We start from the raw sequence: 24,884 nt of genomic DNA, 5'->3' as shown, positions 1-24,884 counted from the left end.
AAACGGCCTCCTGGAACTTGCTCCAGGTTAATTTCCAAGAGTGTTCTCTCTACTGAAATATATGTTAATATATGGTAATCGTAGCTCACTTTAGTCAAGTACACCAAATAGTAAACAGAAATTAACTTCCAAGAGGGAGAAGGAGAAAACACGTGTCTCCACCATGAATGAAAAAGAATTGGCCTGAGTTCTATTTCCAAGAGTTAGTAGAACACTCCTCTAACTCAATTTTAATGTCGTTTTTGTTTTTTTACCAAAATATAAATGTTGGAAACAGGGAAATAAATTTAAAATAGTAACAGGGCAGGGCTCGGTGGTGTACACTTATAATCCCAGCACTTTGGGAGGCCGAGGTGGGAGGGTCGTTTGAGCTCAGGAGGTGGAGACCAGCCTGTGCAAGATGGCAAAACCCCGTCTCTACAAAAAATACAAAAATTAGCCAGGCATGGTGGTGCACGCCTGTAGTCCCAGCTACTTGGGAGGATGAGGTGGAAGAATGGTTTGAGCCTGAGAGGTGGAGGTTGCAGTGAGCCGAGGTCACGCCACTGCACCCCAGCCTGGGCAAAAGGGCCAGACCTTGTTTCAAAAACAAACAAAAATTAGGCTGGCATGGTGGTGCATGCCTGTAGTCCTAGCTACTTGGGAGGCTGAGGTGGGAGAAATGCTTGAGCCCAGGAGTTGGAGGCTGCAGTGAGCAATGATGGCGCCACTGCACTGCAGCCGGGGCAACATAGCAAGACCTTGTCTCAAAGTTAACTAATTAAAGGGGCGGGTTCTATAGTAGAATCTCCTGTTTAAACAGTAAAATACCTGTTTAAATGTGCATTTGGGCATGAATCGTAAATGATGCAGGATTACAGGGGCATCACCAGAGAACCTAGATGTATTTGTTTTTGTGACAGAGTCTCACTGTGTTACCCAAGCTGGAGTGCAGTGGAGTGATCATGACTCACTGCAGCCTTGAACTCCTCGGCTCAAGGGATCCTCCTACCTCAGCTTCCCAAGTAGCTGGGACTATAGGTGCGCACCATCATGCCCAGCTAATTTTAAAATTTTTTGTAGAGATGGGGTCTCACTGTGTTGCCAAGGCTGGTCTCAAACTCCTGGGCTTAAGCAATCCTCCTGCCTCGGCCTTCCAAAGTGCTGGGATTACAGGCGTGAGCTCACCACGCCTGGCCATAAGAATTCTTGTGTGTGAGTTTTTTTGAGACGATTCTGTTACCTACACCTCTGTGTTCAGTTCCAGACTCCTTCCCACCCACGAGCAATCATGATTCTCCCCTAATCGTGGTTTTTTTTTGTGGGGGGAGGGCAGGGGCTCTCGGTATCACCCACTCCTTTTTCAATGATGACATCTGCTTGTTCCTCTTTTCCCAAATAAGTGATGCCCTGAAGAAAGAATCTCTCAAATTAAGGTCCTGATGACCTAGTACTAATGGCCAGAAATGGCTATAGGACACATCCTGCCTAAATATCACCTCCCGCACCCCGTGGGGGTGAAGCCCACTGCAACCTGGCATCCTGCTGTGTCGCCATATGCCCACCCTCCCAACACACGCCTGTGGCGACTGTCTCTCTTGGCCCAGTGAGCTGGCAGAGGCAGGAAGGGACTTGCTCACAGTTCCCTGGCTTACCAGAGGCAGGGGCAGGATTCAAAGCCAGGTCATCAGGCTCCAAGACCCAGCACCCTCGGCAGCACTGAGGAGGCCCACAAGCTCCAGGTTGCAGATTCAGGGCAGGGGCTGTGACACATGTAGGGGCAGGGAGAGGGATGGAAACCAACAGTCCAAAGATAGGAGAACTAAAACCAAAATGCAAACCAGCCAGTCCCAGACAAAGAGAAAAACAGGTTTCAAAATGTACAGCCAGGGCATGTGCTCATTTATTAGGGCTGACTCTCTGTGTCCGCTTCCTGGGAAAGAAAATCCCTGTGACATGAACCAATGAAGGGACAGAAGCTATCACAGATGCTACAGGGCTGAGAGAGGGGCCGGGCAATCTACACTACAGAAGTAAAAGCAACGTAAAATGTTTCTGGGTTTCCTTTCCCTTCACTCAAAACCACTATTTCCTTAATTCTATCAAAGTTATGTAAGGGGCATAAAACAGACTCAGGAACTCGGGGCTAAATCATCCAAAAATGGAGCCAAGGCTCTAACTAGAAACCGTCTCTGTCATCTCTGTTGGCCTCAAAACACCGAGGTCAAAGGCTGGTCTCGGCTCCTCCCAGGCCCCCAGCACAGTGCCCCGCCCTCTGTGTTCATCATCATCATCACTCTATTGCCCAGGTTGGCCTTGAATCCCTGGACTCAACCGGTCCTCCCGCCTTGGCCTTCTGAGTAGCTGGGATTCCAGGCGCACGCCCCTGCGCCGGGCTGCCCTGCTCTCTGCAGGTGCCTTCACTGCACGGGCCCAGTGCCTGGATGCCAGTCTGGGGCTGCGCCACCTGAGGACACAGCAGTTCTGCCTCTCTTCTCCCCGCTGGCCCCAACTGCTGTGAGCCTGCGGAAAGCCCCTACGGTTGCAGTCATGCAAGGAGGAGCTCCACCCACTTGACCCAGTCCCGCCTCTCTCAGCCCGTTCTGTTTAGACCCCCTTCCACTTCGGGATGAAAATGCAGCTGTCAGTGAGAGAACCCTGGTCCGGCTGGGAATCCCTCGACTTCTGCTCTGGCTCAGCCCAGCTTGGAGTCTCTGCCTGCTCATTCTCCGGTGACCGGCTCTTCCCCCACAGCGCTTTCTACGCACCCTGTGCCCTTGTGACCCAGCCCCTGGTGAAGTCCCTGGCCCGGGCCTCCTTGTGCACACACCCAGGGCTTCCCAGAACACCAGAGCACCGGAAGCTGCAGTGGGAGCAGACCCTCTACGGCGTGGTCCCCACTTCCCACTGGAGTGAGTGGGCAACATGGACCAGCCCCCCAGCCGAGGCCATCTCCTCCCTGAGCCTGGGACCAGGTCCACGTAATGAGTCTTCAGTCCCCGTGGGAATGGTGGCATCTCAGCCTTCTCCAGAGTGTTTGTGACTCACAGTCCACATGTCCCAACAAAACACAAGGGTGTTCTGCTCTTTACTAAATAAACGTTCCCTTCCCAGAAACCAGCCCCAAACTCATCACTGTTCAAATATGTGGCAAGGTGAGGCTCTCTGTCCCCTTTTACCAGGAACATGGATGGCGTCTGCAAGGCAGTGCCTCTGAGTGTCAGGGAGATGGCCCCTCAGGCTCTCAACCCTGCCAAATGCAGGACTGCGAGCGGCTTGGGAGGGGTCTCCTTTGCTCTCCATCCAGCGGGTCAGCGGGTCCTTGCGGGGGAGAAAGAGCCAAACCGCTGCCTTTCCCTTCTGGTCACAGCACGAGCCAGGTTCCAGGCAGAGGCTGTGGCAAACACTGTCATCGCCCCATGGTGAAACTGGGCACCTCCTCCTCCTCCTCTGTTCCAGATGCCTCCGCAGAGCTGCTGGACCCCTGCTCCTTGGGCTGACCGGGTCCTGTAACCACACGACATTCAAATTACAGACATGCAAAATCGTTCAGGGCCAAGGGTGCTTTCAAAGAGGAGAGCTGATGGGAAGTCAGAAGTCCCTGTTCCTGGACCGCACAGCAAGAAACCAGGGCCATGCCTCACACCTGCCAGTCCTCTGAGCCATTCCCCGGGAGTAAGGGTGGGTCACAGACCTGATCTACCACTGCTCTCACGGGTGCACCCCATCTTTACCCAAAGGCCCAGAGGCACATGCAAGACCCGACACCCCATAAACCAGGCCCTACTACTTTTACATGGTTCAAGTTGCCTCTTGGGTGGGCAACTTCCCGACCCAGCTCTTCAACACCTAACGCCAGGCTGACAACACTCTCACTGAAGTCTCAAGTTCTCACTGCCATCTGCAAAAGGATTTCCGAAACCTGTGTGGCAGAGGGCTCTGCCCCCCACACATACGCCAGCTTCCCAGCTCCTCCCAAGCACGGCCCAGGAAGCCCCTCCTGACACCTGTGAGCAGCACAGATTCCCTGTCCTCCATCATGACTGCCAGCCAGAAGCGGAGCACCAGGGAGGACGTGTTCCCAACTCCTCCCCTCCCCCTCTTCATGCGGGAGCAGGAGGACAAGTGAGAGTTGGAAAGGCAGGGGCAGAGACCACAAGGCAGCAGATGGCCCGGCTCAGCCACGCCAGGACGCCGCCCGCAGGCACGGTGGCCTCAGCAACCCACAAATGGGTGGGCTCACCCGGGCCAGCCAATGCTCCTCGCGGCACATGTGCAGGGCTTGCCCTGGCCACCCACACGCCCACTATACACCCCGAGCGCTGCTACTGCTGTGTTACCAAAGGTCAGACAAAGGGCTTCTAAGCAGGAGGCCCTGCACAGCCCAGCCTAAAATTCACTGTCATACCCAGGATGGGACCCCAGAAAGAACACGCACGGCTCTGGCGAAAGTATCTGGAAGATTTAGTTTCATTAATTTGGGGCATCCCTTTTTCCCCTTAACCTCATATCACACAGCATGATTAGCTTTGAAAGTTCAAATGCGGAAGCTGGGTGCAATGGCGCACGCCTGTAATCTCCGCACTTTGGGAGGCTGAGGAGGATGGATCACTTGAGCCCAGGAGTTCGAGACAAGCCTGGGCAACACAGCGAGTCCCATCTCTACAAAAAATGGCCCGGTGACACATGCCTATAGTCCTTGCTACTCATGAGGCTGAGGCAGGAGGACCTTTTGGGCCCACGAGTTCAAGGCTGCAGTGAGCCATGCCACTGCACTGCAGCCTGGGCACAGTTTTTTTTTTTTTAAAGTTTAAATGGTGAGGATATTTTAATAGCTAATAGTTGTCCAATACTATTACATGGAAGCACTATGCTAAGTCTGTATATAGAGTACCCTGTTTAATTCTTACAATAGTCTATGAGGTAAGTACCACTCTTATACATCCATTTTACAGATGAAGAAGATAAAAGCCCAGAGAGGTGGAGGAACTTGCTGCCCGAGATCTCCTATTCACTAAGACAGGGACCCAGGCTCAAACACGTTCTCTGACTCTCTCGGCCTCTGCCTATGTTGTCTGCAGAAATTGCATAAGGGGCCGGGCACGGTGGCTCACGTCTGTAATCCCAACACCCTGGGAGGCCGAGGTGGATGGATCATGAGGTCAGGAGTTTGAGACCAGCCTGACCAACATGGGAGAAACCTCATCTCTACTAGAAATACAAAATTTAGCTGGGCGTGGTGGCAGGCACCTGTAATCCCAGCCACTTGGGAGGCTGAGGCAGGAGAATCGCTTGAACCCAGGAGGCAGAGGTTGCAGTGAGCCGAGATAGTGCCACTGCACTCCAGCCTGGGTGACAGAGGCAGACTCTGTCTCCAAAAAAAAAAAAAAAAAAAAAGCATAGGGTCTGATGAATCGTAGAATACTGGTTGAGCTGGATGTTTGTGGACGGGAGCAACAGAGGAGGACTGGAAGCATTCCCTGTGGTTGAAAAGCCTTTGAAAATGCAGTATGGGCTGCAGATCCCTTATCCAAAATGCTCGGGACCAGAGGTGTTTCAGATTTCAGATGTTTTCAGACTTTGGAATATCTGCATCTACACCACGAGATATTTTGGGGATGAGACCCAAGTCTAAACATGAAATTCACTTATGTTTCATATACCCCCCATACACATAGCCTGAAGGTAAATATAACATTTAAAAATAATTTTGTGGCTGAGTACGGTGGCTCACACCTGTAATCCCAGCACTTTGGGAGCCCGAGGCAGGTGTATCACTTGAGGTCAGCAGTGTGAGACCAGCCTGACCAACATGGTGAAACCTTGTCTCTATAAAAATACAAAAATTAGGCCGGGCGTGGTGGCTCACGCCTGTAATCCTAGCACTTTTAAAGGCCAAGGCGGGGCCGGGCGCGGTGGCTCACGCTTGTAATCGCAGCACTTTGGGAGGCTGAGGTGGGCAGATCACGAGGTCAGGAGATCGAGACCACGGTGAAACCCCGTCTCTACTAAAAATACAAAAAAAAAAAAAAAAAAAAAAAATTAGCCGGGCGTGGTGGCGGGCGCCTGTAGTCCCAGCTACTCGGAGAGGCTGAGGCAGGAGAATGGCGTGAACCCGGGAGGCGGAGCTTGCAGTGAGCCGAGATTGCGCCACTGCACTCCAGCCTGGGCAACAGAGCGAGACTCCATCTCACAAAAAAAAAAAAAAAAAAAGGCCAAGGCGGGTGAATCACCTGAGGTCAGGAGTTCGAAACCAGCCTGGCCAACATGGTGAAACCCCGTCTCTACTAAAAATACAAAAATTAGCTGGGTGTGGTGGTGCACCTGTAATCCCAGCTACTTGGGAGGCTGAGGCAGAAGAATTGCTTGAACTGGCGGTGAGGGGTGGGTGGAGGTTGCAGCAAGCTGAGATCATGCCACTTTACTCTAGCCTGGGAAAGAGTGAAACTGTCTCAGAAAAAAAAAAATTAGCCAGGCATGGTGGCGTACGCCTGTCATCCAGCTAATTGGGAGGCTGAAGCAGGAGAATCGCTTGAACCCAGGAGGCAGGGGTTACAGTGAGCCAAGATCACACCACTGCACTCCAGCCTGGGCAAAAGAGCTAGAATCTGTCTCTAATAATAATAATAATAATTTTGTGTATGAAACACAGTTGTGTGCAATGAACCATCAGAAAGCAAAGGCGATAGCCGGGCACAGTGGCTCACGCCTGTAGTCCCAGCACCTTGGGAGGCCGAGGCGGGCGGATCACGAGGTCAGGAGATCGAGACCACGGTGAAACCCCGTCTCTACTAAAAATACAAAAAAAAATTAGCCGAGTGTGGTGGCGGGCGCCTGTAGTCCCAGCTACTGGGAAGGCTGAGGCAGGAGAATGGCGGAAACCCAGGAGGCAGAGCTTGCAGTGAGCCGAGATCGCGCCACTGCACTCTAGTCTGGGTGACACAGCAAGGCACAAAAAACAAAGAAGCAAAGGCATCTCTCTCTCTCACCCATGTGGCTGATCTGTGGCTTAGAGTCACCATCATTTCTGGCTCTGAATTTATTTGCTACTGATAAGCAATCCTTTTCCTACACTTATTCACACGTAAGTGCTTAACAGTAACATGATGGGCCATTCATACAGTGGAAAATAGTATGTCCAGAGTAATTTAAGCAGCACAGCTGTGTCACAAGAACACCTGGATCAGCTGCTAATGGTAACAACAGGCTTTCAATCCCCACCTACAATGCTGTGTTTGGATTAAAGGGTTACTGGACACTTCTTTTATTTTCTGGAGACGGGGTCTCACACTGTCACCAGGCTAGAGTGCAGTGGCACGATCTTGGCTCACTGCAACCTCTGCCTCCTGGGTTCAAGCAATTCTCCTGCCTCAGCCTCCCAAGTAGCTGGGACTACAGGCATGTGACAACACCCGGCTAATTTTTTGTATTTTAGTAGAGATGGGGTTTCACCGTGTTAGCTAGGATGGTCTTGATCTCCTGACCTCATGATCTGCCCACCTTGGCCTCCCAAAGTGCTGGGATTATAGGCATAAGCCACCACACCCGGCCTTTTTTTTTGAGACAGGGTTTCCGCTTTGTCACCCGGGCTGGAGTGCAGTGGTGTGATCACCGCTCACTGTAGCCTCCTGAGTAGCTGAGACTATGGGTGTGTGCCACCACACCTGGCTAATTTTTATATTTTTTGTAGAGACGAGGTCTCAACCATGTTGCCCAGGCTGGTCTCGAACTCCTGGGCTCAAGTGATCCTCCCTTGTTGGCCTCCCAAAGTGCTGGGATTACAGGCATGAGCCACCGTGCCCAGCCTCATTTTTCAATTTTTCACCAACTTCTGTTCATGGCTTTTGGTGTTTCAACCGTTTATCCTTCTGCTTCTGCAGGTCATGCGTGGCAGTCATTCTTGGCTTTCTGGGCTATAGATAAACATAAATGCTTCCTCTTTTTCTTATCACTCTTACCCATAGGGGATCTGCAGGCCTTTTTGACGTTTTCAACAGTATCTTTACACAACAAAGCAGAGAACAAGCACAGAAACTGTGAGTAAGCATGGAGGTCTGGGCACCATGTGGGGCATCGTGGGGAATCTGCCGCTGGTGTGTGTGTGGTCTGGAGAGGCGCCATTTTCTTACCCTCTGTGGGTGTGCCTGTGTGGGGGAAAAATCTGGGTGTATGTGGAAAGGTTGTATTGCAGCTGAAGGAGGCTGGGAGGGTCTTCTGTCCCTGGGAGACACTGAATAATCTGTGATGTGTATCTGCGTTTCGACTGTGACCTCTTGCATGAGGTTAGAGGTGGAATTCCTACTTGGAGTGTCATGTCAGTGTTCAAAAGCTCTGAATTTTGCAGCATTTCCGAGTTTGGATTTTTAGGTTTGGGATGCCCAACCTGTATCTCACTAATGGTCAACACAAGGGATTTTGTGTGTGTGGAAGACCCACTGTCAGGGTCTAAGAGTATCACTCTCAGGGAGGAGAAACCCAGAAACCAGGGGCACAGTCAAGTCATTTGGCAATTTGACAAAATTACCCCAGTTTATTCCTTCAACACAACAAATACATAACAGTAAGAAATCATTGAGTGGCTATTTCCTGTTAGTTACTATGCTTCATGTTGGTGATACAAGAATTAAAAAGATACTGTCACAAATCAAAACAAAAAGCACAACACATATATTAGGATGGCTCAAATTCAAAAAACGGACAATACCAAGTGCTGAGAAGGATGTGAGGTAAGAGAAACTATCGTTGCTGGTGGGAGTACAGCATGGAATAGCCACTTTGCAAGATAGTTTGGCAGTTTCTTACAAAGTTAACAAGATTAATCCTATCATACAACCCAGCAATCATGTTCCTGCAGATGTACTCAGTTGATATGAAACTTATGAGCACACAAAAACTAGCACACAAGGCCGGGCACGGTGGCTCATGCCTGTAATCCCAGCACTTTGGGAGGCCAAGGCAGGCAGATCACTTGAGGTCAGGAGTTCGAGACCAGCCTGGCCAACATGGTGAAACCCCATCTCCACTAAAAATACAAAAATTAGCCAGGCGCGGTGGCAGATGCCTGGCTCAGCTACTCCGAAGGCTGAGGCAAGAGAATTGCTTGAACCTGTGAACCAAGGGGGCAGAGGTTGTAGTGACCTGAGATTGCGCCACTGTACTCCAGCCTCGGCGACAGAGAGACTCCATCTCAAACACACACACACACACACACACACACACACACACACACCCCACAAAAAAACAGTAGCACACAAATGTTTGTTGCAGCTTTATCCATAATCACCAAAACTTGGATGCAACCAGGCTGTCCTTCAGTGGGTGAACCGTGGTCTATCTTGACAGTGGAAAACTATTTGGCAAAAGGAAGGGGCATTAAGCCACGTTCTGGCAAGCAAAAGAAGCCAATCTGGAAAGGCTTTATACGATTTAATTCTGACTCTATGACAGTGTGGAGAAGGCAGAACCACAGAGGCAGTAAACAGGTCAGAGGCTGCCAGGGGCTAGGGGTGGGGAGGAAGCTGAACAGGGGAAACATGGAATTATTTTAGGGCAGTGGAATTATTCTGTATGATATGGCAGTGGTGGATACATGGGATACATGATACTATGCATTTGACAAAATCCACAAAAACTTACAGCACAAATAATTAAAACTTAATTATGCTTTTTTTTTTTTTTGAGACGGAGTCTCGCTCTGTCGCCCAGGCTGGAGTGCAGTGGCGCAATCTCGGCTCACTGCAAGCTCCGCCTCCCGGGTTCACGCTATTCTCCTGCCTCAGCCTCTCCGAGTAGCTGGGACTACAGGCGCCCGCCACCACGCCCGGCTAATTTTTTTGTATTTTTAGTAGAGATGGGGTTTCACTGTGGTCTCGATCTCCTGACCTCGTGATCCGCCCGCCTCGGCCTCCCAAAGTGCTGGGATTACAAGCGTGAGCCACCGCGCCCGGCCCTTTTTTTTTTTTTTTTTTTTTTTAGACTGAGTCTCATTCTGTCACCCAGGCTGGACTGCAGTGGTGTGATCTTGGCTCACGGCAACCTCCACCTCTAGGGTTCAAGTGATTTTCCTGCCTCCGCCTCCTGAGTAGCTGGGATTACAGGGGCCCGCCACAACGCCTGGCTAATTTGTGTTTTTAGTAGAGATGGGGTTTCACCAAGTTGGCCAGGCTGGTCTTGAACTCCTGACCGCAAGTGATCCGCCAACCTCAGCCTCCCAAAGTGCTGGGATTACAGGCGTGAGCCACTGTGCCTGGCTGAATTATGCTAATTTTAAAAGTCATTTAGGAAGTTGGGGTCCTAGGATGGAACGCAGAAGGTGACACACGAATCCAAACATAACATAAATGTACGAAATGACCTCTGTGAAGCGAGTGTGGGCAAAAGTGCTGATCAGCCAGGTGTGGTGGCTCACGCCTGTAATCCCAGCACTTTGGGAGGCTGAGGCTGGAGGATCGCTTGAGCCCAGGAGTTCAAGACCAGCCTGGGTGATAAAATGTAACATAGTCTCAAAATTTTTTTTAAACATTAAAAAAGAAAATGCTGATCTAAGTAATTCTTGAAATGAGTGGCCTCTGTAAGCTGTAAAGCTGAAGGGACTGCACATGTCCTCTAGTTGATAATGGTGCTTCCCCCACGGTAACAGTAAACAATTCTGAAACCATTATCCATGTATGCCAGAATTGAGCAATTAAGCAAATGGCTAGTGGATGGTGGTAGCAAAGATACTCACTATTGGAGTGAGAGGTGACAGAGAAACAAGGAGAGAAGGCTAGAATGAGCCATGTCATACTGGGCTAGACTTGGAGACATCAGTATGAACTCAGGTTAGTGTAATATGGATGAGGATGGTTATGGGTATTAGTATTGACAGATATGTATATAAATACTGGTGGAGTACACAGGTAAATTTCCTGGCTCTGTCAGCTGAGAGAGCCTAAAAGCAACCATCCAGTAGCACAGAACATGCCTAGTCCCCAGACCTTGGGTTTTAATACCATTTCTCTAGTAAAAGCAGCCAGGGGCCAGGCATGGTGGTTCATGCCTGTAATCCCAGCACTTTGGGAGGCCAAGGCAGGTGGATCGTTTGAGGCTAGGAGTTCGAGACCAGCCTGGCCAACATGGTGAAACCCTGTCTCTACTAAAAATACAAAAATTAGCTGAGTGTGGTGGCACGTGACTGTAATCCCAGCTACTCAGGAGGCTGACGCAGGAGAATTGCTTGAACTCGGAAGGCGGAGGTTGCAGTGAGCCGAGATCGCGCCATTGCATTCCAGCCTGGGCAACAAAGAGTGAAACTCTGTCTTTTTTTTTTTTTGAGACGGAGTCTCGCTCTGTCACCCAGGCTGGAGTGCAGTGGCGCGATCTCAGCTCACTGCAAGCTCTGCCTCCCGGGTTCACGCCATTCTCCTGCCTCAGCCTCTCCGAGTAGCTGGGACTACAGGCGCCCGCCACCACGCCCGGCTAATTTTTTGTGTTTTTAGTAGAGACGGGGTTTCACCATGGTCTCGATCTCCTGACCTCGTGATCCACCCGCCTCGGCCTCTCAAAGTGCTGGGATTACAAGCGTGCGCCACCGTGCCCAGCCGAAACTCTGTCTTAAAAAAAAAACAAAAAGCAGCCAGGACTTCTTGGACAAATGGCTGATCCCAGGTCCCGGGCAGGAAACACAAGACACGAGTTTGGAATATCCTATAGTACCAGGAAGTAAGGAAGCCAAGTGTGGCGGTTCACGCCTGTAATTCCAGCACTTTGGGAGGCTGAGGCAGGAGGATTGCTTGAGCCCATGAGTTTGAGACCAGCCTGGGCGATATAGCAAGACCCTTATCTCTACAAAAAAATTTTAAAACTTAGCCGGGCATGGTGGTGCATGCCCATGGGCCCAGCTACTCAGGAAGCTGAGGCGAGAGGATTGCTTGAGCCTGGACTTTGAGGCTGCAGTGAGCTATGATGGCGCCATTGCACTCCAGCCTAAGTAACAGAGACCCTGTCTCAAAAAAAAAAAAAGTACCCACAATGATGGGACTTTGTCAAGGGAACACAGGAGCCAACTGAAAGAGCTCTCAATGGCCAAAGCTGGGAATACAGAGTAGTAAAACAAATACAGTAATAATGGACTATCAAGTACAAAATGAATATCCACAAGTTCATACTGATAGAAGGAAATGATTAAATAATGATAAATACATGGAAAGAAGACATAACCCTAGCGTGCAGAATGACTTCAATGATGCATGTAGATTCTCCACTGTCAGGGAGGAGGAACACAGCCCCACACTCCCTACATGTGGGCTGCACACAATGACTCTTCTACAGAGTAATATATAGGAAGGGGAAAAGAGAGTAAACGTATGGGGGAGAAACCTGACCACACTACCTCAGCCATGTGATCAAGGTCGACATCAACAGTGATGGCACCAGCCTGGTCAACATAGTGAGACCCTGTCTCCAGAAAAAATACCAAAACTAGCCAGGCGTGGTGGCTTATGCCTGTAATCCCAGGACTTTGGGAGGCCGAGGCGGGTAGATCACGAGGTCAGGAGATCAAGACCATCCTGGTTAACACGGTGAAACCCCGTCTCTACTAAAAATACAAAAAATTAGCCGGGCGTGGTGGCAGGTGCCCGTAGTCCCAGCTACTCGGGAGGCTGAGGCAGGAGAATGGCGTGAACCCAGGAGGCAGAGGTTGCAGTGAGCTGAGATTGAGCCATTGCACTCCAGCCTGGGCGACAGAGCAAGACTCCATCTCAACAAACAAACAAACAAACAAAAAACACCAAAATTAGTGGGGTGTGGAGGTCCGCATCTGTAGTTGCAGCTACTCAGGAGGCTGAGGAAGGAGGATCACTTGAGCCCAGGAGTTCCAGGCTGCAGTGAGGTGAGATGGTGCCACTGTACTCCAGCCTGGGTAACAGAGAGAGACCCTGTCTCCAAAAAAACAAAACAAAACAAAACAAAAAACAAAACAAAAAAACACCCCACAAAACCTGATGGCCACATTGGCAGTACACAGCCCTGAAGCCCTGATGTGTGGTGAGAAGGGTGCTTTCCCTCTGTGGTCCTCATCCCCAAAACAAACTACCCCAGTCAAATTATGAGAAAATCGGACCAATCCCAACTGAGGGCCATTTTATAGAGTACTGGACCCACAGAAAGTCTGAGAAACTGTCACAGCCAACAGGAGCTGAAGAATGCATGATAACAAAATGTGACGCGGTGCCCTGGATTGGATTCTGGAGCAAGAAAAGGGCAGCAGGTAAAAACTAAGGCAGCTGGAATAAGGTATGGACTTTAGCTAACAAGTGTATCGATGTGGGTTCATACATTGTGACCAATGTACCAGGTTAATTTAGGAAGTTAAACAATGGGGACACTGGGTATATGAGAATGCTCTGTACTATCTTTGCAATCTTTCTGTAAATCTAAGGCCATTCTAAAATGAGGCTTATTTTGAAAAAGATGGAACTGACATTATAGCTGAATGGATAAGCACCTTATCTGATCTGGCAGGGTCTGCAGCCAAGGGCACACACAACCCCAAGGGACAGGCTGGCAGGAAAGGCGAATTCTAGGGCCGGGGGCCAGAGGGAGGTGAGGAGAGGCTTTACACAGACAGAAAGCATTGTAAGAGGAAGCCGAAAGTGAAGAGAGCTTCTCCAGGCAGATGAGAAGTCAGGCGGCATGAAGAGAGTACAGGCGGCCTAAGCACATGCAGCGAGGCTGAAGGACAGAGAGCTGGGGTCATGTGGAAGGGAGTGGACAGACCAGCATGGTGGAGACCGGAAGGGGCCAGACCATGAGGGCCAGGAACACTGGGGCTGCTGACAGGGTTTCACGCAGCATCGCCTCATGGGCGGGTGTGGGTGCCTGGGATCACATCCGGGCCTGCTGCCCACATCCTCTGCAGCTTTGCGGGCGCCATCACCGCACGGTGCCTAAGGTCTGTCATTTGTAAAATGGGGATAACAGCACCACTGACTACCTCACAGGGCTGCTGTGAGGATTGTTAGTTAATACAAGCAAAGCATTTAGAACTAGGGGTACGTAACAAGCATTCCATGATCTTGGGTATTGTTATAAAGACAGAAGAATGACTGACAATCCAATGTACATTTTATAAAATAGCTTTGGGGCTGGGCGCGGTGGCTCATGCCTGTAATCCCAGCGCTTTGGGAGGCCGACGTGGGTGAATCACCTGAGATCAGGAGTTCGAGACCAGCCTGGCCAACATGGTGAAACCCCACCTCTACTAAAAATACAAAAATTAGCTGGTGCGGTGGTGGGCACCTGTAATCCCAGCTACTTGGGAGGCTGAAGTGGGAGAATCTCTTGAACCTGGGAGGCGGAGGTTGCAGTGAGCTGAGCTGGTGCCACTGCACTCCAACTTGAGTGATGGAGCAAGACTCTGTCTCAAAAAAAAGAAAAAGAGCTCTGGAGGCTGTACACAGGTGGGTGCGTGGGGGGTGGAATGGCAAGAGTGGGACGCCCTCCATGATCTTGCAGGTCTGCACTGTTTTTCTGTAAGGCTTTTTACTGAATCCCCAGTAAGACCTTGAGTGGCTCTTATGTGCCCCATTCTTACCCATGTGGAGGAAGAGTAAAATGTTGAGGATATGGTGAGAGTGTACCCTGTCATACACACTGTCAATGGTAAAAACTGGGGCTATCCCTTCGGAAAGTAACCTGCAATGTATTTCCAGAGCCAGGAGTTCTTTTTATACTCTGTGATATAGTAATTCCCATGGTTAGAAATGTATCTTTATTATTATTTTTTTTTCCTTTTTGAGACAGGGTCTCTCACTGTCACCCAGGCTAGAGTGCAGTGGCATGATCACAGCTCACTGCAGCCTCAACTTCCCCAAGGTCAGGTGATCCTCCTGCCTCAGCCTCCCTTGTAGCTGGGACTACAGGCGTGTGCCACCACACATGGCTAATTTTTTTACTTTGTGTAGAGATAGGGTTTTACCATGTTGCTCAGGCTGGTTTCCCAACTCCTGGGCTCAAGCAATTCACCTGCCTTGGCCTCCCAAAGTGCTGAGATTACAGGTGTAAGCCACCATGCCCGGTTTAGAAATTTATCTTAATCTATCACCCCAGAAAGGGGGAAGGGAGAAAGACACAGGATATTCACAGAAGACAAGTACTGGAATCAATCTACTGTTTCATAAAAGGAGAAAGATTAGGTGTATTATGGCATGTCAGCTGCTGGATATTACCAGTCACTGAAAAAATTATGAAGGAAGTGCTTCATTAAGCAGTATGTGTATAATGTTAAATAAAATAAGCAAAATGGAAAACTTCCTATAATTCTAGCTACACACAAATGATGTGCACATGGAGACTAAAAGAAAATGAATACAGAAAAAGGTGATCAATTCGGGCGATGACACTTGAGCTTTCTCCATAATTTCCTTCCCCCACTCTTTTTTTTCTTTCTTTGAGACAGAATCTCACTCAGCTGCCCAGGCTGGAGTGCAGTGGCGCAATCTCGGCTCACTGCAACCACCGTCTCCTGGGTTCAAGTGATTCTCCCGTCTCAGCCTCCCGAGTAGCTGGGATTACAGGTACGTGCCATCATGCCCGGCTAATTTTTGTATTTTAGTAGAGACAGGGTTTCACCATGTTGGCCGGGCTGGTCTTAAACTCCTGACCTCAGGTGATCTGTCTGCCTCGCCCTCCCAAAGTGCTATGATTACAGGTGTGAGCCACCGCGCCCGGCCTTCCTTCCAGTACTCTTCTACTACTGTTTATATAATATTTTAAGATCCAGGAATCTGAGATTTTATTCACAGGCTACAGGCATACTGGGTAAAATACCACTGACTGCAACTGAAGCACACATTTTGTTTTTAACAGATGAATGAATAGATTAGAAAAAAATCCTTTTAAGTACAGACTTGGGAAAACACTTGTGATACAATGTTACGTGATAAAATCTATAAATATGGCATTTATAGAAATAAGGCTTATATATGAAAAAACTGAAATCAAAGAAATTAAAGTGTTAAAGTCATTTTTAGCACAGGTTACAGATAACTTATATTTATTTACAAAATACAGACAGGGTCTTGCTATGTTGCCCACACTGGTCTCAAATTCCTGGCCTCAAATGATCCTCCAGCCTCAGCTTCCCAAAGTGTTGGGATTACAGGCATAAGCCACTGTGCCCAGCCAACTTTTATTTTTGATGTTGTTCTTTTCTGCGTATTTTAAAAATTTCTAAAATGATCATAGAGTATCTCTTTTCTCCAAAGACACAAAGGATGTGGGTAGTTTTCCAACATATTATGTTGAAGGATTTTGGCTCTGAAAGAAACAGTTTCATCCAAACACATGTTGAGTGCCTTCTGGACACCGGATACCTGCCCCTAGATCAGGAGCGCTCAGGCAGGAACAATTCTGTCCTCTTCCCCCACTAGGGTGCATCTGGCAGTGTCTGGAGACATCCAATTGCTGATGACTGGGGGAAGGTGGGTGCTCCTGGCCTCGGCGGGGGGTAGACACTAGGATGCCGTGAGACACCCTGCAGTGACCAAGACACAGCAGCTCACGACACAGCATTTTCTGGCCTGAGGCATCAGTAGTGCGACTGTGGAGAAGCTCTGCTCTAGATGTGCCTAGTAACAAATCCCCTCAGGGCGCCCTGGATTTCTTTGATGGGCAGGCCTCTGTTAGGATAAGTAACAGTGTGGCAATACATCATCTGGGGAGTTCAAGGCTTCAGGATAATCCACATTGGCTTAATGTCATCCTATGCTGTCATTTCAGACACAAGTCCCACACTGCTGGGAGTCTTCTGTGCTGAGCTACTGGATCAACACAGAAAACAAGCGGTGAGATGTCCTCTCCAACAAAAGAACACTCAGCCAGCTGCCCCCTCTGCTTTTTAGGAGAAGAGCCAAAATAGCTTGAGTGATCTGTGCCTCTGAGTCTATCCAGGACCCACGGCGCACCAAAGCCACCTTGGGGCGCAACTCGGTATTACCACATTACTCCCATTTCTTTCCACCGGATAACTGGAAAAGCTTGCTTACTCTCACAAAATGAAAAATAAAGGCCGGGCGCGGTGGCTCACGCTTGTAATCCCAGCACTTTGGGAGGCCGAGGCGGGCGGATCACGAGGTCAGGAGATCGAGACCACGGTGAAACCCCGTCTCTACTAAAAATACAAAAACTTAGCCGGGCGTGGTGGCGGGCGCCTGTAGTCCCAGCTACTTGGAGAGGCTGAGGCAGGAGAACGGCATGAACCCGGGAGGCGGAGCTTGCAGTGAGCCGAGATTGCGCCACTGCACTCCAGCCCGGGCGACAGAGTGAGACTCTGTCTCAAAAAAAAAAAAAAAAAAAAAAAGAAAAATAAAGAAGGAAACTGAGAAGGCAAGATAAATGGCATACACACCACTTCTTTTTTGAGACAGGCTCTTGCTCTGTCACCCAGGCTGGAGTGCAATGGTGCAATCACAGCTCACTGCCGCCTCAGCCACCTGGGCTCAAGCCATCCTCCCACCTCAGCTTTCCAAGAAGCCAGGGCTACAGGTGTGCACCACCACACCTTGCTTATTTTTAAATATTTAGTAGGGATGGGGTCTCATTTTGTTGACCAGGCCAGTCTCAAACTCCTGGGCTCAAGTGATCCTCCCACCTCGGCCTACCAAAATGTTAGGATTACAGATGTGAGCCAGTGAGTCCAAGCCCAAACCACTTTTATGACGGTTATCCTCAGAACACTCTATTCTTCCCATTTGGTACAAAGTATGTACAATCATGTGGTATTAACCATTTTTTAGTATGTTCAGGTGCTGGCTGGGCGTGGTGGTTCACGTCTGTAATCCCAGCACTTTGGGAGGCCGAGGTGGGTGGAGTTCGAGACTAGTCTGGCCAACATGGTGAAACACCATTTCTACTAAAAATACAAAAGTTAGCTGGGCATGGTGGAGGCAGGGGTTACAGTGAGCCAAGATCATGCCACTGCACTCCAGCCTGGGCAACAGAGCAAGACTGTCTCAAAAACAAACAAACAAACAAAACAACAACAACAAAGATGCCCAACATCACAAATCATTAGGGAAACACAAATCAATACTATAGTGAGATACCACTTCACACCCATTAGGATAGTTACCTAAAAACAAAACAAAAAAAAAGCAAAAAACAGAAAATAAGTGTTGGTGAGAATGTGGAGAAATTATAGCCCTTTTGCACCAGTGGGAGTATAAAATGGTTCAGTTACTATGGAAAAGTATGGTGATTACACAAAAATTAAAAATAGAACTAAGGTCAGGTGTGGTGGTTCACACCTGTATTCCCAGCACTTTGGGAGGCTGAGGTGGTCAGATCACCTGAGGTGAGGAGTTCGAGATCAACCAGGCCAATTTGGTGAAACCCCATCCCTACTAAAAATACAAAAATTAGCTGGGCATGGTGGTGCGTGCCTGTAATCTCAGTTATTAGGGAAGCTAAGGCAGGAAAACTGCTTGAACCCAGGAGGTGGAGGTTGCAGTGAGCCAAGATTGCACACTGCACTCCAGCCTAGGTGACAGAGCAAGACTTCATCTTAAAAACAAAAAACAACAACAACAAAAAAAACAAGCAGCCAAAGAAAAACCACAACAGCTTCACATGGTGGCTCACGCCTGAAATCCCAGTACTTTGGGAGCCCAAGGCGGGAGGGTCCCTTGAGCTTAAGAGGTCAAAACATAGTGAAACCTAGTTTCTATAAAAAATACAAAAATTATCTGAGTGTGGTGGCACAGGCCTGTGGTCTCAGCTACTTGGGAGGCTGAAGTGGGAGGATCACTTGAGCCCAGGCGTTCAAGACAAGCCTGGGCAACATAGTGAGACCCCATCTCTACAAAAAAATAACACATTAGCCAGGCATGGTGGTACACACCTACAGTCCCAGCTACTCAAGAGGCTGAGGTAGGAGGATTGCTTGAGCCCACCAGGAGTTCGAGGCTGCTGTGAGCCGTGATTGCACTGCTGCACTCCAGCCTGGGTGACAAAGTGAGACCTTGCTTCAAAAACACAAAAATGAAAACAAAAAACAAATTAAATGGTAGCCTTGAATCCAAACATATCAAGAAAGAGACAGACTGTCAGAATGAATTAAAAAACATGACCCAAACATTTGACATACAGGAAACATACTTCAAATGCAGTGCTGTTTGAAAGTTAAAATCTAAAGGGATGATGGCAGAGTAAGGGCCTCCAAAAATCTGCTCCTCCATAAAGGTAACAGAACACTGGCAAAAATCCTAAAAATCAACTTTTTCAGAACTCTGGAAATGCTCCTCGAGCTGTTCAAATGCCTGAACCTCACTAAGAGCGTGAGCTCTGTAGGTTTTAATTTCCCGTCTCCCTCTCCCCAGATCTGAGGGAGTCTTGAAAACCAAGAGCCCCCCTGCCACAGTAGCTGTAAAAATGGGAGGAGGCTGACTGGGTTGGGAGCTGTTGGAAGTTCCATTCCCAGGGTACTGGCCCTAGTTGACCTGTCTGGCAGTTCCCTGGAAACGTCTACCTGCAAGGCTTGTCTTTAGTTGATCTGACTCAGTGTTGAGTTGAGCTCACTCAACACGAACAGCTTTTTCCCCTGAGCGTTTGTCAAAAACTATCAGTGACAACTGTTTAACATCCCACCAACCAAGACAGCAGTAACAATTGACACAAACAAGAAACTGACCAAAAACCTTAAAAAGAAAAGCTGGGACTCTAGAGGGCCACCAGAGCAGTGCACATGACCAAGAAAGACAGCCAAGGCCTTGACCACTCACCTCTGCTGCCCTGGAGGCTCTGTGCAAGCAGGAAGTAAGGGCTACAGCAAATTGCAGACTGCCTGCCAGGGGGTTGGAGGCACATTCCAACACACATACACAGAGCTCCTTGGCAAAGACTGGGAGATGTGGTGGTTCAAGACATTCAAGGAAATCTCTCATCTTCCACTGACCAACTAAGCTGACCGAACAGAGACTTCAGAGTCCAAACACAACAAAGAATACAGGTTTTACAGCATTTGTTAGGAAAGTCACTAAACACACAAATAGCAACAATGACAATGATAGGCAGCAAAACCAACAAACCCTGAGGAGGGAGGGTCAAATTACTCAGCAAGGAGATCTATTATTATTATTTATTTTTTTTTTTTGAGACAGAATCTTGCTCTGTCACTCAGGCTGCAGTGCAATGGCACAATCATGGCTCACTGCAGCCTTGACCTCCTGGGCTCAGGCGACTCTCCCGCCTCAGCCTCCAGACTAGCTAGGATGACAGGCGTGCACCACCACACCTGACTAATTTTTAAAACTTTTTGTAGAGACGGGGTCTCACTATGTTGCCCAGACTAGTCTTGAACTCCTGGGTTCAAGCAATCCTCCTGCCCCAGCCTCCCAAAAAGCTGGGACTACAGGTGTGCACCACCATGCCTGGCTGATTTTTTACTGTTTGTAGAGATGGGGTCTTACTATGCTGCCCAGGCTGGTCTCAAATTTCCAAATATAATAGGTCCAAGCTACAATAACCCCTTAACAGATTGTGAGAATAGCTTTTATGCCCAATCCTCCTACTTGGGCCAAGTACTTCCATGATCTACTGTTGCAGTGGAGGGGAAAGTGATGAGGTAGTTTATTTGAGAAATGAGGTCCTATCAGTCACATTTTAGCAGTTTAAAATAATTTCTTCTAGGAAAGGGTGAGAAACAACCTAAAACTATATCCAATGTGTCACACGGTACATTTACAACTCATAAGGAAGTGGTTCCTAGAAGTGGCCAATCTTATTTTATTTTATTTATTTTTGAGATGGAGTTTTGCTCCTGTCACCCAGGCTGGAGTGCAATGGCACAATCTCGGCTCACTGCAACCTCTGCCTCCCAGGTTCAAGCAATTCTCCTGCCTCGGCCTCCTGAGTAGCTGGGATTACAGGTGCCTGCCACCACGCCTAGCTAATTTTTGTATTTTTAGTAGAGATGGGGTTTCACCATGTTGGCCAGGCTGGTCTCGAACTCTTAACCTCAGGTGATCCACTCGCCTTGGCCTCCCAAAGTGCTGGGATTACAGGCATGAGCCACCATGCCTGGCCTGTTTTATTTTTTTTGAGATGGACTTTTGCTCTTGTTGCCCAGGCTGCAGTAAAATGGCGTGATCTCGGCTTACTGCAACCTCAGCCTCCTGGGTTCAAGTGATTCTCCTGCCTCAGCCTCCCAAGTAGCTGGGATTACAGGCATGGGCCACCATGCCCAGCCCAATTCTATTTTAATACGTCAATGAAAGTCTGACTTCACTCTAAAACCAAAAACCACAATCATGCACTCAGGAAGCAGATCCAGTCAAGCATGGAATAGCCACGGATTTAGTCATGTGGGGTACAGTGTCAGTTTTTGGTCTCTTAGCATCCTTGGCCCTTTCCAGCTGGGTCCCCCCTCCCTTATTCACAGCCCATGAGTTCCCAGGGATGGGGGATAGCACCACTAGCATTGTGATGAGTTCAGAGGCGGCAGGATTGGCAGCACAGTGGGATGCTGACCTAACGGCCAACCCTACCCCCCACTCTTCCTTATTAACAGGACCTCGAATCTGGCTAGGGTGGCAATATACGCAGCTTGCAGTGCTGGATCACGATAGGTTTGAGTTGGTTACAACAGTTCTGTTTTTTATTCCTCCAGCCTGACGGCAGCTAGGGATGGCAAAGAGACCTAGTATTTAAGGTGATGTCTCTGGGCACTTCTGGAGAAACTTTTGCTCTCCAGTTTAAAAAAGGCAGACCACATAAGTACCACCTCACTCCCCTTCTTCCTGCTTTGAACACAGGTACGGTGCCAGAAGCCACGGGAGCTACCTCACACTCTCAGTGGCCAGCCAACCAGCCCAAACTGTCCGTCCCTGTGTTTCCTGACAGTTCAGCCACTGTGACCAACAGCAAGAAAGAAGCTACAGCCAAGAAAAGTGGGCACCACTCACCTTCTTGTTTCTTCTGTTCAAGTTTCATCTTCTTTGCCAGTAATTTCTTCTCTTTTAACTTCTGGCTAAAAATGTAAAACCATATACATTGATTCCTTAACTAACTTATGGTATATTTTAGAAAATAAACACCTCCTTATGGTATCTTTAAAACCTGTGGAATAACACAAACATTACAATAACAAAATAAGAAAAATATTAGGTGAGTGCAAAAGTAATTGCCGTTTTTGCGTTGCTGGAATTTGCTGTTTGATATTAGAATATATTCTTTTTTTTTTTTTTTTTTTTTTGAGATGGAGTCTCACTCTGTTGCCCAGGCTAGAGTGCAGTGGCGCCATCTCGGCTCACTGCAAGCTCCGCCTCCTGGGTTCACACCATTCTCCTGCCTCGGCCTCCCGAGTAGCTGGGACTATAGGCGCCTGCCACCACGCCCAGCTAATTTTTTGTATTTTCAATAGAGACGGGGTTTCTCTGTGTTAGCCAGGATGGTCTCGATCTCCTGACCTCGTTATCTGCCCGCCTTGGCCTCCCAAAGTGCTGGGATTACAGGCGTGAGCCACCGCACCCAGCCAATACATTCTTAAATAGATGTGATTATGTTATACATCATTTCAATGGGCTTTTTTTTTTTTTGCTAATGACTTATTACTTATTTTATGTTTAGACTATGAAAACAATGCTAGACAAAAAGCAAATTCAAGTGATTTTCTTATTCAAATTCAAAATGGGTCGTAAAGCAGTGGAGACAACTCACAACATCAACAATGCATTTAGCCCAGGAACTGCCAACGAATGTACAGTGCAGTGGTGGGGCAAGAAGTTTTGCAAAGGAGACGAGAGCCTTGAAGATGAGCATCGTGGCTAGCCATCAGTCATTGGACATTGACCAATTGAGAGCAATCATGGAAGCTGATCCTCTTACAACTACATGAGAAGGGGCCGAAGAACTCAGCATCGACCATGCTAAGGTCATTCAGCATTTGAAGCAAACTGGAAAGGTGAGAAAGCTCGGTAAGTGGATGCCTCATGAGCTGAGCGAAAATCAAAAAAATTATTATTTTGAAGTGTCGTCTTCTCTTACTCTATGCAACAACAATGAACCATTTCTCGATCAGATTGTGACGTGTGATGAAAAGTGGATTTTACATGACACCTGCGACAACCAGCTCAGTGGTTGGACCAAGAAGCCGCTCCAAAACACTTCCCAAAGCCAAACTTGCACCAAAAAAGGTCATGGTCATTGTTTGCTGGTCAGCTGCTGGTCTGATCCACTACAGCTTTCTGAATCCCGGTGAAACCAGTACACTGGAGAAGTATGTGCAGCAAATCGATGAGATGCACTGAAAACTCCAACGCCCGCAGCCAGCACTGATCAACAGAAGGGGCCCAATTCTTCTCCAGGACAACGCCCGACCACATGTCACACAACCAACGCTTCAAAGGTTGAACAAATTGGGCTGCGATGTGTTGCCTCATCCACCATATTCACCTGACTTCTTGCCAACCGACTACCACTTCTTCAAGCACTTTGACAACTTTTTGCAGGGAAAGCACTTCCACAACCAGCAGGATGCAGAAAATGCTTCCCAAGAGTTCTTCAAATCCCGGAGCATGGATTTTTACATTATAGAAATAAACTTATTTCTCGTTGGTCAAAATGTGTTCATTGTAATGGTTCCTATTCTGATCAATAAACATGGTTTGAGCCTAGTTATAATGATCTAAAATTCACGGTCCAAAACTGCAGTTACTTTTGCACCAACCAAAACTTTTGCATGACTCTGTCAGTCCGTCCTTATCAGCTGCTTTCATTAGGATTCAAGAGCAAATCCTGGGGAGCCCTGAGGCAAAGCAACTTCAGAAATAACGGGGATGCTTTAAAGAAAAAAATTTTTTTTTATTATTGTAGAGACAGGGTTGCACTTTGTCACCCAGGCTGGAGTGCAGTGGTGCGATCATAACTCACTGCAGCCTCAGCCCCCTGGGCTCAAGCAATCCTCCTGCCTTGGCCTCCCAAAGTGCTGAGATTACAACTGTGAACCACCATGCCTGGTCCCTAAAGATGCTTTTTCATTTCAAGATATTTAGGGGCTGTTGTTAGAATCCTGCTCAGCTCTCTCTAATTGTAAAAGTTGAGGGACCACTTAGGTAAACACACAGATACACATATAAACACACAGCCTATATACCATGTAGTCACTTGAGGGAGTCATAAACCGTAATTTAAGAAACATGCTAAATGGGAAGTTTGGTTGCAGCACCTTGTTAAAATACAGATGCGGCCGTGTGCGGTGGCTCATGCCTGTAATCCCAGCACTTTGGGAAGCAGAAGCAGGCAGATCACCTGAGGTGAGGAGTTCAAGACCAGCCTGGCCAACATGGTGAAACGTCGTCTCTACTAAAAATACAAAAATTAGCTGGGTATGGTGGCGGGCACCTGTAATCCCAGCTACTTGGGAGGCTGAGGCAGGAGAATTGCTTGAACCCAGGAGGCAGAGGTTGCAGTGAGCTGAGATCGTGCCACTGCACTGCAGCCTGGGGGACACAGTGAGACTTTGTCTCAAAAAAAAAAAAAAAAAAATACAGACATGAAGGAAACACAGAAATCAATGTGATCATTGAAGTCCTGACTTGCAAGTTCTGGACAATCTGTAACCAGCTGGAGGGTCATATGGAACTTGCTCTCTGCTCAGGTAGTAGAAGTCACTGCTCTACACTCATGACCCCTACAGGTCACGCAGAGGAACTACTACTGACTGCAAGGACTCAGCTCACCCAGCCACCACTCCTGGCCCTTAAGTGTCATCACAGTTAGGCCATGCCACTTACCGCTTCTTCCGGCGCTTTGCAGTCTGCTCCTCTGCAGCAATTTTATTCTTTTCCAGTCTCTTCTGAAACTCTGCATCCAATTTTTGCTGCAACAAAACCCACATCATTTAGACACGCTCTGGTCTGGGCAGACTG

General features: G+C 48.4%; 1 protein-coding gene across 1 annotated transcript in view; it reads right to left on the bottom strand.

Annotated features, from left to right (window-relative positions):
* Positions 1–1,854: 1,854 nt before the first annotated feature.
* The window catches only part of PRKRIP1 (PRKR interacting protein 1), a 31,476-nt gene continuing 8,446 nt past the window's right edge, over positions 1,855–24,884 (bottom strand). Inside the window, exons 4-6 of the mRNA XM_030797499.1 lie at positions 24,750–24,835; positions 21,921–21,985; positions 1,855–3,486 (exon numbers count right to left, since the gene is read on the bottom strand). Of these exons, the coding sequence (XP_030653359.1) occupies positions 3,389–3,486; positions 21,921–21,985; positions 24,750–24,835 (249 nt within the window). The 3' untranslated portion in view covers positions 1,855–3,388. The remainder of the gene's footprint in view (positions 3,487–21,920; positions 21,986–24,749; positions 24,836–24,884) is intronic.

The sequence above is a fragment of the Nomascus leucogenys genome, chromosome 17, assembly GCF_006542625.1.
Source record: "Nomascus leucogenys isolate Asia chromosome 17, Asia_NLE_v1, whole genome shotgun sequence".
NCBI classification, from domain to species: domain Eukaryota; kingdom Metazoa; phylum Chordata; class Mammalia; order Primates; family Hylobatidae; genus Nomascus; species Nomascus leucogenys.
This window is presented reverse-complemented; position numbering and strand designations above follow the sequence as displayed.